The 12,476-nt window shown below is 41.7% G+C and overlaps 1 protein-coding gene across 3 annotated transcripts; it reads right to left on the reverse strand.

Moving 5' to 3' along the window:
* Positions 1-739: 739 nt before the first annotated feature.
* mrps16 (mitochondrial ribosomal protein S16) lies at positions 740-8,042 on the reverse strand. 3 transcript variants are annotated; one of them, XM_056274608.1, is made up of 4 exons: positions 7,751-8,042; positions 5,030-5,054; positions 3,075-3,341; positions 740-1,427 (listed from the first exon to the last, which is right to left on the reverse strand). In XM_056274608.1, exons 2-4 carry the CDS (start codon positions 5,040-5,042, stop codon positions 1,252-1,254), a joined length of 456 nt encoding a protein of 151 aa, XP_056130583.1. In that variant the 5' UTR covers positions 5,043-5,054; positions 7,751-8,042; the 3' UTR covers positions 740-1,251. The 3 variants fall into 3 exon arrangements, with proteins under 3 accessions (XP_056130583.1, XP_056130585.1, XP_056130586.1); XM_056274610.1 differs by lacking the exon at positions 7,751-8,042 and adding an exon at positions 7,688-7,726; XM_056274611.1 differs by lacking the exon at positions 7,751-8,042 and adding an exon at positions 5,233-5,254.
* Positions 8,043-12,476: the final 4,434 nt, after the last annotated feature.

The raw sequence follows: 12,476 nt of genomic DNA on the forward strand, positions 1-12,476 counted from the left end.
TTTAAGCATAATTTTAAGAAGGTGTAATTAATTTGTTTAGGGGGGATTTATCGATTAAGTCAAGTGTGAGAATGTCACTATCTGTCTCTCATTTTTCAGAAAGACATGCTTCGTAGTCTGTTGCCCTGTGATGGCCTGGCGGCCTGTCCAGGGTGTCTCCCCGCTTGCCGCCCAATGCCTGCTGGGATAGGCTCCGGCATCCCCACGACCCTGAGAGCAGGATAAGCGGTTTGGATAATGGATGGATGGAAATTAAATATGTCATTTAATCCTTCTTATCGGTCAAAAAGACCCACAACAGTGTTTAGCAGCAGAGAAAAGACCCTACATGACCTTTCTTCACCCTGAAATGCGATGACTTTTCCTCGAGTGACCCCAACGTTGGAAAAAGTGAAACATAGTTTTTGTTCATATGTCCATGAAAGCTGTACACCACTAGGGTACCAAGATTGTCTCAGGGTCATGTGTGACCCTATAAAAATGAGGGGTGTCCCCTGATTAAATGCAGTCTTGCTGCACTGTGCAGAGGGAAACCCCAGATAGTCACACAGTTTGTGATGAATGACAGCTCGTTTCTTCCTGCAAAACAGATTTGGGGTTTAAAATTAAATTACGTTGCTTTAATTTAGAGGTTTAATGAAGACGGGTCATAAATGACCCTGAAGACAAGGGCAGTATACACAAAGTGTGGACAACACAAGGGTTACCAGAATAAGCGACAGTAGAAAGGGAATGATTTTATACTACTTTAATTGAATCACACAAAATACTGAATCCAAACAAACACTTGCTGTACGTTTACAATATTCATGACGGTCTTTCTGAAGAACTTGTGTTGTGTTGTGTTGTGTTGTGTGTTGGTCACAGAGGGAAGGATTCCACCTGCAGTTTCCACCGGCTGAAGGTGAGCAGTCCATCCAATGAATCAAAAGGTTCACGATAATTTTTGGTAATTTTGCCTTTATTTGATGGCATGATGAAGAGTGATGATGATGATGATGGTACAGAGAGAGAGGAGGCAGCTTGTGACAAAAGGTCGTGAGTCAGATGTGAACGGGAGACGTCCTGTCAGGAGGCCCCAAACCAACATGGTTTCCTTTGACCTGATGGAGTCAGCTGGACTCTTCTGACTGGCTGTTGTCTTTCTGAGGCATCCAGCTGCACCGCTCAGACCTCCAGCTGCACCGCTCACACCTCCAGCTACACCACTCACACCTCCAGCTGCACCGCTCACACCTCCAGCTGCACCACTCACACCTCCTGCTGCCTTGTCGCCTCCTGCAGTGCTCCCTCTGCTCCTGGATCAGTAGTTTTTGTTCCTGGATCTGTTTCTGCTCCTGGATCTGTGTGTGTTGGCGTTGTGAGGGCTCTGCGTCGCTCCGCCGTCGTTACCGTCATGGGATGCAGAGGGAAGAACCCCGCCAACCCTACAGGACACAAGTAAGATGATGACTTTAAATATCCCGTGTGTAACAACTGTGCTATGACAAGTAAATAGCATTATGACTTGTAAATATCAGAATATGACTCGCAAATGTCATAATGACTAGTAAGTTTCATAATGACTAGTACAGATCATGACTAGAAAATACAACTTGTACTAGTAAATTGTCAACGAGTGTAAATATGACTCCTAAAAACCATGACTAGTCAACATAAATGACAGAGACCCACGGCAGCTTTACACAACAGTGGAGCAGACAAAAGAAATAATACAAGAACAGAAAATATAAATAGCAAAGGTTGTCCAAGTGACTAGAGACCAAGGCTTTGGTGAACAAGTGAGTTTTCAGGAGTTTTTTTGGGGGGGGGGTTTCCCCCATTTTCTCCCCAATTGTATCTGGCCGAGGTTCTAAGGACCGGATGTTGTGTTGCTATAAAGCCCCTTGAGGCAAATCTGTAATTTGTGATAATGGGCTAAACAAATAAAACTAACTTGACTTGCTGAGCTAGACAATACACCATACTCTCAGCAAATGTTGCAGCTAATTTTAGCATGCTAACTAGAGAAGAGTAGAACTAAATTTCACAGGAAGACAGAATGCAGGATTGAATGTATTGAGTTGTGGACAGAGGCTACACCAAGGATCGGCTCTGAGCCCTTTCTTGTTTGCAGTGGTGATGGACAGGTTGAAAGACGAGATCAGGCAGGAGTCTCCGTGGACGACGATGTTTGCGGATGATATTGTGATCTGTAGTGAGAGTAGGGTGCAGGTGGAGGAGAGCCTGGAGAGGTGGAGGTATGCACTGGAGAGAAGAGGAATGAAAGTCAGTAGGAGTAGGAATACCTATGTGTGAATGAGAGGGAGGACAGTGGAATGGTGAGGATGCAAGGAGTGGAGGTGACGAAGGTGGATGAGTTTAAATACTTGGGGTCAACTGTCCAAAGTAACGGGGAGTGTGGAAGAGAGGCGAAGAAGAGAGTGCAGGCAGGGTGGAGTGGGTGGAGAAGAGAGTGCAGGCAGGGTGGAGTGGGTGGAGAAGAGTGTCAGGAGTGATGTGTGACAGAAGGGTACCAGCAAGAGTTAAAGGGAAGGTTTACAAGATGGTAGTGAGACCAGCTATGTTGTATGGTTGGAGACAGTGGCACTGATGAAAAGACAGGAGACATGAAAAGACAGAGGAAGATGCAGAGGACAGGAAGAGATGGAAACAGATGATCCGCTGTGGCGCCCCCTAATGGGAGCAGCTGAAAGTAGTAGTAGTGTGGGCAGAGGCTGCCAAGTATTTTTTCTCTTCATTGTCTACATGTTTCCTTGATGTTCATATTTTAGATTTATCTTGTGTTTTACCACTCTGCATGTTTAGTTTTATTTCATTGCTGAGCATATCCACAAGTTAGCGTTTCATTACACTGCATTACTGTTTCACCTGAGGTTCGAGCGTGATGATTGCTTTAAGAACTTCAGGTTGTCATTAAAAACCGTGTCGGGAGTCCAGACACAGTTTTGTCTATGAGGATTTCTGGGAACCAAGGAGGTCCAGAGTCTGGACCTCCTTGGTTCCCAGATAGACAGAGCTTTAGCCTCATTGTAACGGTTGAGGGGAACATGTCCTTTTTGAGGAAAACCAACCTAGCAGTTTGGACACGGGGTTGGTGGTGTGCGCCCCGCAGCCTATCCAGTACTTGATTCTTTCGTAGTTGAAGCTGACGAGTTTCTCGTTGTGGATGTTGGGGAGGGGGTCATAGGTGCCCAGCTGCTCGATGTATTTGCCATCTCGTGCCCGTTTGTTGTACGCCGCCACGATGCGATAGAAGGGTCTGTTGGCTTGTTTGTGGCCGGCGAGCGCCAACCTGATGACCACGTAGCCCCCGTGGTACTTCTTCAAGAGCAGTGACGCTGTAAAGACAAAATGAACATCAGTGTTTTCCAACAAGGAAAAATCCAACGTAGATTTGTAACAGCGGTGACAGTTGATGCTGTGGCCTTTATTGAAACTGTATACTTTTCTCTGCCTAAAAGACATTTTCTACTTTTTTTTAGGACATACTGTGTGTTTGACTCCAAACTACTACTACTACTACTACTTTTGGCTGCTCCCGTTAGGGGGCGCCACAGTGGATCATCTGTTTCCATCTCTTCCTGTCCTCTGCATCTTCCTCTGTCACACCAGCCACCTGCATGTCCTCCCTCACCACATCCATAAACCTCCTCTTTGGCCTTCCTCTTCTCCTCTTCCCTGGCAGCTCCATATTCAGCATCCTTCTCCCAGTATACCCAGCATCTCTCCTCCACACATGTCCAAACCATCTCAATCTTGCCTCTCTTGCTTTGTCTCCAAACCGTCCAACCTGAGCTGTCCCTCTAATATACTCGTTCCTAATCCTGTCCTCCTTCGTCACTCCCAACGAAAATCCATGTTGCCTCCAAACTGTTAAACTAAAATCTACGAGAGGCGAAGTCCCTCAGAATCAATGTTGAGAAAAATACCTTTTTTTATCACGTCTTTCCATAAAATTTCTCAAAATCCGGTTCTTCCAAAGTCAATGACAATTTAAACCCGTGTTTCACAAAAGCAGAACCCAGCCAATGAGGATGCACAAACCAGTGCATTCTTAGTGCCGGTCCCAGGCCCGGATCAATGGAGAGTAGAGGGTTGTGTCACGAAGGACATCCGGCGTGAAATCTTTGCCAAATCAAATATGCGGATCATAAATCAGGTTTCCATACCGGATCGGCCGAGGCCCGGGTTACCAATGACCGCCACCAGTACTGTTGGCCAGCAGGGTGCTGGTGGAAACTATGACATGCAGATGACTGGTGTGACAGAGGAAGATGCAAAGGACAGGAAGAGATGGAAAAGGATGATCCGCTGTGGCGCCCCCTAACGGGAGCAGTAGATTTTACAGAAGGAGTGTATTAAAACTTCAAAATTCAATGTTCATTCAAAGTAAGAATGAATGCATGTCATCCCTGTGGTCTATAGACATCCATCCATCCATTATCCAAACTGCTTATCCTGCTCGCAGGGTCGCAGGGGTGCTGGAGCCTATCCCAGCAATCATTGGGCAGCAGACGGGGAGACACCCTGGACAGGCCGCCAGGCCATCACAGGGCCCACACACACACATTCACACCTAGGGACAGTTTCGTACGGCCGATCCACCTGACCTGCATGTCTTTGGACTGTGGGAGGAAACCGGAGCCCCCGGAGGAAACCCACGCAGACACGGGGAGAACATGCAAACACCACACAGAGGACGACCCGGGACGACCCCCAAGGTTGGACTACCCCGGGGCTCGAACCCAGGACCTCCTTGCTGTGAAGCCATCGCGCTGATCACTGCACCACTTCAAACTCAATGAATTCTTCAAAAAATTCTTCTAACTTAATGGGGACAATTACGAAGACCAGTTAAATATAAGGTACTCTGACTGTACTTGGAAAGATGATGGGTGTGAGTTGTAAACATAAAGGTAACAGGTATAGACTGTATTGGAAATAAGGACAATAGGTGTAGGCTGTATTTATTTAATACATGTCATAGGTTGAACATATAAAAGTGACTGTTGTAGGTTGTACTTACAGAGATGCACCATATCTGAAGAGTTCTGCAACAGAAAACAGGGCGATTCGTTTTGAATGTGAATCATTTCAAGCGTATCTTAAAATGCCTGAATAATTTAGAACACATCTACGACAGACAAACTACTAAACTGAACACACCTGAGACCAATTAATTCACTATTACTGATTCACTTTTACTATAAACTACTGAACTGAACACACCTGAGACAGATTAATTCACTATTACTGATTCACTTTTACTATAAACTAATGAACTGAACACACCTGAGACAGATTAATTCACTATTACTGATTCACTTTTACTATAAACTAATGAACTGAACACACCTGAGACAGATTAATTCACTATTATTGGTTCAGTTTTACTATAAACTACTAAACTGAACACACGTGAGACAGATTAATTCACTATTATTGATTCACTTTTACTATAAACTACTGAACTGAACACACCTGAGACAGATTAATTCACTATTACTGATTCACTTTTACTATAAACTACTAAACTGAACACACGTGAGAGATTAATTCACTATTATTGATTCACTTTTACTATAAACTACTGAACTGAACACACCTGAGACAGATTAATTCACTATTACTGATTCACTTTTACTATAAACTACTAAACTGAACACACCTGAGACAGATTAGTTCACTATTATTGGTTCAGTTTTACTATAAACTACTGAACTGAACACACCTGAGACAGATTAATTCACTATTATTGGTTCAGTTTTAATATAAACTACTAAACTGAACACACCTGGGACAGATTAATTCACTATTATTGATTCACTTTTACTATAAACTAATGAACTGAACACACCTGAGACAGATTAATTCACAATTACTGATTCACTTTTACTATAAACTACTAAACTGAACACACCTGAGACAGATTAATTCACTATTATTGATTCACTTTTACTATAAACTACTAAACTGAACACACGTGAGACAGATTAATTCACTATTATTGATTCACTTTTACTATAAACTAATGAACTGAACACACCTGAGACAGATTAATTCACTATTACTGATTCACTTTTACTATAAACTACTAAACTGAACACACCTGAGACAGATTAATTCACTATTATTGATTCACTTTTACTATAAACTAATGAACTGAACACACCTGAGACAGATTAATTCACTATTATTGATTCACTTTTACTATAAACTAATGAACTGAACACACCTGAGACAGATTAATTCACTATTACTGATTCACTTTTACTATAAACTACTAAACTGAACACACCTGAGACAGATTAATTCACTATTATTGATTCACTTTTACTATAAACTAATGAACTGAACACACCTGAGACAGATTAATTCACTATTATTGATTCACTTTTACTATAAACTACTAAACTGAACACACGTGAGACAGATTAATTCACTATTACTGATTCACTTTTACTATAAACTACTAAACTGAACACACCTGAGACAGATTAATTCACTATTATTGATTCAGTTTTACTATAAACTACTAAACGGAACACACCTGAGACAGATTAATTCACTATTACTGATTCAGTTTTACTATAAACTACTAAACGGAACACACCTGAGACAGATTAATTCACTATTACTGATTCACTTGTACTATAAACTACTAAACTGAACACACCTGAGACAGATTAATTCACTATTACTGATTCACTTGTACTATAAACTACTAAACTGAACACACCTGAGACGGATTAATTCACTATTACTGATTCACTTTTACTATAAACTACTAAACTGAACACACCTGAGACAGATTAATTCACTATTACTGATTCAGTTTTACTATAAACTACTAAACTGAACACACCTGAGACAGATTAATTCACTATTACTGATTCAGTTTTACTATAAACTACTAAACGGAACACACCTGAGACAGATTAATTCACTATTACTGATTCACTTGTACTATAAACTACTAAACTGAACACACCTGAGACGGATTAATTCACTATTACTGATTCAGTTTTACTATAAACTACTAAACTGAACACACCTGAGACAGATTAATTCACTATTACTGATTCAGTTTTACTATAAACTACTAAACTGAACACACCTGAGACAGATTAATTCACTATTACTGATTCAGTTTTACTATAAACTACTAAACTGAACACACCTGAGACAGATTAATTCACTATTACTGATTCACTTTTACTATAAACTACTAAACTGAACACACCTGAGACAGATTAATTCACTATTACTGATTCAGTTTTACTATAAACTACTAAACTGAACACACCTGAGACAGATTAATTCATCATTACTGATTCAGTTTTACTATAAACTAATGAACTGAACACACCTGAGACAGATTAATTCACTATTACTGATTCAGTTTTACTATAAACTACTAAACTGAACACACCTGAGGCAGATTAATTCACTATTACTGATTCACTTTTACTATAAACTACTAAACTGAACACACCTGAGACAGATTAATTCACTATTATTGATTCAGTTTTACTATAAACTACTGAACTGAACACACCTGAGACAGATTAATTCACAATTACTGATTCAGTTTTACTATAAACTACTAAACTGAACACACCTGAGACAGATTAATTCACTATTACTGATTCAGTTTTACTATAAACTACTAAACTGAACACACCTGAGACAGATTAATTCACTATAACTGATTCAGTTTTACTATAAACTACTAAACTGAACACACCTGAGACAGATTAATTCACTATAACTGATTCACTTTTACTGCCTATGACGAGTCAGCGACGAGCTGCTGCTGCTGCTGTGGGTTGGCAGCCTGAAGGCGTCGGGAGGAAAATGCGCCGTAGCAACTTATCACCACCAAATAGCCTCGCCGACGTCGAGACGCGCAGGTGAAACCTCCTCCGGATGTGTTTCTATGTCCTCTCGTCCTCGGCAGGGTCGCTATGAATCGGCGCAAACATGCAGGAACGATCGTTAGCGTGCGCAGTAATGTGACATTCAGCGCGCCGCCATGTTGCCACAGGAAAACAGGAAGTGACGTATGTTCTCTCGGCGTGACGTTTTCCTGTGTGACCGCCAGATGGCGGTGTCGTTCTACGGCAGAAGCAGGTCGTCTGATTTAAAGGCAACGACGAAAAGTCCAAGCTAAGATGGCCCGGTGACGTTATTCCGGACACGTTGTTTTGTGATTTAGAGTAAATTAACACTGTGATGGAATAAGTTAACCACTTTTCCACCGTGGTGATAGCAATAATCAATCAATTATTAGTAATAATGACGACGACGGTAATAAAAACGATAATAATAACAAACCATCTATGAGACCAGTCTCGCCTTGCGAGTGCCGTCACAGAGTCCGTATTCTGCACCTCGGACAAGATGGCAGCCCTTTCAAACTCAGCAGTTTCAGATCTGAGCCGGTGACCCCGAGAGAGAGAGAGAGGGGGGGGGGAGAGGAAATCAGATTTCCTGACCCTGATCCACAAATACAGGGGTCACCGCTCCTGCTTGATGTGGCCCGGCTGGGCCGAGGCCGCCCGCCCGCCCCGCCTCGCCTTGCCTCCATGTTGGAACATGGTGATTTCACACTCCCGTGGTGAGACACTTGTGTTTCTGTGTTGTGTGACCAACACATGGTGGTGTGTGAGACGGGAGGTCGCCGGAGATGTGCAGAACACAGCGGCTCTTGTTCTGGTGCGGCGTCCTCAGGACAGGCCAATCATCCCTTGAGTCAACTGAACTGATAAAGACACTAAGGATAACAAAACCCTCAAAACATTTGTTCTTTCCTGATTTTATTTCACCTCAAATTTGTTTTAAATGGTTTCAACCAAGGAAGGAAGGCCCGGCGCCGGCTTTCTAAATGTTGACAGTCTGACCCAAGATGTGAGGATGAGAAGGTCGACGGTGACGTCTCTTTTCAAGAGAAGCAGAGGGAAGTCAAGGAAAACTCTCCAGAGACACTTAGATGTCCCGACAGGGCGATAAAGCCGGTCATATTGTTGAACAGAAATGAATGAAAAGGGAATTCCACCCCATCCTCCCTCCATCCGCTATCCACACTGCTTGTCCTGCTCTCAGGGTGGCAGGGGTCTCAGGGGTGCTGGAGCCTAGACGGCATAAAATGTCCACTGTCGAAGGGAACAAGATGACCAAGATGTCACTTTAAATAATATTTGATACATTGTTGCTGCTAATTTGTTTACAGATATGAGCTCAGCGTCCAGGCCAGCGACCCAAAACCAAATGTTTCCCTCTTGACTCCAGCAGACGAGGATCCGTGAGGAGGACAGCGTCGTTGTTGCGTTGACCACGGCCCTGCAGAAAATCCAGAAAATGAATGGAGGCTTTACACAGCTAGCAGCACACGAAATGCATCTTGCATGGTGGATCTGCGATGCATGATTATGTGAACGGTGACATTGATTCTGATTGTGGCGCTCTCTCTCTCGTGAGGACCCCATGCTCTCTGGGACACCAAAACGAGTTGTTCCTGTCCTAATTGTGTGTGACAGCTCGGTTAGAGACGCTCAGATGACCAGCTAATATGTCCCCGGAAAGAACCGAAGAGGCCTGACTGAAGGCCTGGATCCAGACGGGCGCTGCAGCAGATCCTGCTCAGTTTCAGATCACGTTAAAAGATGCGAGAGACGACATCTCTTTTCTCTTCGAGGCGCCATCATGTAATGAAACTGACCTGTTGGTGCAACACCTCCACCCGTCACAGCCCCCGTTCATCCATCGCTGGGTGGACAGACTCGTTTATCCGTCCGGGGTCACGGGGGTCACCGGAGTCTCTCCCAGCATGCACTGGTTGGAAGGGAGGGACAGAGCTGAGCAGGCCAGCAGCGTTCAGACCGAAGGCCCACGTGGAGACCTGGATCAGCTCGCACACGCCTCTCTGGACCGTGGGGGAACCTGGCCGCACACAAACCCGAAGAACACGCAAATCCTTCCTATGGAAGGGCGGGAATCGAACCCACAACCCGCCGTCTGTGACAGTGCTATCCACCAAGCCCCCGTTTTAAATGACATCAGTGTCGATATGTAAAAGATCACGCAGCAGAAGACTGAAGTCCCCCCTTTTCAAACGCCCCCCCCCCCTTTAATGTGGCCTCTGAAAGTACAAGTGAGGTCGGGGTCGCCCACCAAACTTCCCCTTGTTTGCTTCTCTGCCTGTTTTTCCCACCCGCCTGAAACCAGAATCACAGAACAAAACAGAACAAAGCAGAACAAAGCAGAACAAAGCAGAATAAACCAGAATAAACCAGAATAAAGCAGAATAAACCAGAATAAAGCAGAACAAAGCAGAATAAAGCAGAACAAAGCAGAATAAAGCAGAATAAACCAGAATAAAGCAGAACAAAGTAGAACAAAGCAGAATAAAGCAGAACAAAGCAGAATAAAGCAGAGTAAAGCAGAATAAAGAGAATAAAGCAGAATAAAGCAGAATAAAGAGAATAAAGCAGAAAAAACGGAATAAAGCAGAACAAAACAGAATAAAGCAGAACAAAACAGAATAAAGCGGAATAAAGCAGAATAAAGCAGAACAAAGCAGAACAAAGCAGAATAAAACAGAATAAAGCAGAACAAAGCAGAACAAAGCAGAATAAAGCAGAATAAAGCAGAGTAAAGCAGAATAAAGCAGAATAAAGCGGAATAAAGCAGAGTAAAGCAGAATAAAGCGGAACAAAGCGGAATAAAGCAGAATAAAGCAGAATAAAGCAGAACAAGGCAGAATAAAGCAGAATAAAGCAGAACAAGGCAGAACAAAACAGAATAAAGCAGAATAAAGACGAACAAAGCAGAATAAAACCGAGTAAAGCAGAGTAAAGCAGAATAAAGCGGAATAAAGCAGAATAAAGCGGAATAAAGCGGAATAAAGCGGAATAAAGCAGAATAAAGCAGAACAAAGCGGAATAAAGCAGAATAAAGCAGAGTAAAGCAAAATAAAGCAGAATAAAGCAGAATAAAGCAGAGTAAAGCAGAACAAAGCAGAACAAAGCGGAATAAAGCAGAATAAAGCAGAATAAAGCAGAACAAGGCAGAACAAAACAGAATAAAGCAGAGTAAAGCAGAATAAAGCAGAATAAAGCAGAGTAAAGCAGAATAAAGCAGAATAAAATATGCGCCCTTGAAATAAAAGCTCTTCGTACAGTCACATGTTATCGAGATCGGGTCTGAGTTGATTGACAGCGACGTTTCCACGCGGAAGCGTCTTCCGGTGGGACTCTGACACGACGACGTTGAACAAGAGTGGTGTTGGGGGGGGGGAGCTACGTCCACGTTAGCTGATAAATTAGAAACCTTTTGTCTGGTCTTTTTTTTTTTTGGCCTTCCGTCTAAACCAAGCCGGTGTTGTCATGGGAAAGTGGAAGCGTGACGTCATGATGGTCATGTGGTCATGTGAGCCTCTTAAAGTCATGGGCCCGAACTATGTGCAAATGGCCCATAATAATAATAATAATGATAATAATAATAATAATAATGATAATGATAATAATGATGATATTAAAGACAATAATGATAATGATGATAATGATAATATGATAATGATAATGATGATAATGATGATAATAATAATGATAATAATAATGATAATGATGATTATAATAATAATAATAATAATGATGATTATAATGATAATAATAATAATAATGATAATATGATAATGATAATAATAATAATGATAATATGATAATGATGATAATAATAATGATAATATGATGATGATTATAATAATGATAATGATGATATGATAATGATGATGATATGATAATGATGATTATGATAATGATAATAATACAAATAATAATGATAATAATAATAATAATGATGATGATGATGATGATGATGATATGATAATGATGATTATGATAATGATAATAATACAAATAATAATGATAATAATAATAGTGATGATGATAATAATAATCTGCTGTGGCGACCCCTAACGGGAGCAGCCGAAAGTAATAGTAGTAGATGATGATGATGATGATAATGATAATGATAATAATAATAATAATAGTGATGATGATAATAATAATCCGCTGTGGCGACCCCTAACGGGAGCAGCCGAAAGTAATAGTAGTAGATGATGATGATGATGATAATGATAATGATAATAATAATAATAATAGTGATGATGATAATAATAATCCGCTGTGGCGACCCCTAACGGGAGCAGCCGAAAGTAATAGTAGTGGATGATGATGATGACGATAATAATAATAATAATAATAATAATGATGATGATAATAATAATAATAATAATAATGGCCTCCAGCACTTCTCTGTTGTTGCAGTGTTTCAGTGTGGACGGCAAACGATTAGGAAACGCGTCTGGGCCCAGGGGCCCATTCCCTTATAATCCGCCTATGCCTGTAGGAGACATATTGCACTGAGGAGGAAACGTTCTCACACAAATCCGGTAGCCTACACACAGAGGG

Source organism: Lampris incognitus, chromosome 2, assembly GCF_029633865.1.
Source record: "Lampris incognitus isolate fLamInc1 chromosome 2, fLamInc1.hap2, whole genome shotgun sequence".
Taxonomy (NCBI): Eukaryota; Metazoa; Chordata; class Actinopteri; order Lampriformes; family Lampridae; genus Lampris; species Lampris incognitus.

Bases quoted from the DNA above. Each gene is read 5' to 3' on its own strand.
- mrps16 (XM_056274608.1), bottom strand. The intron at 1,428-3,074 runs GTTGGTTTTCCT...TGTGTCCTGTAG, and splicing joins CCCCGTGTCCAAACTGCTAG to GGTTGGCGGGGTTCTTCCCT.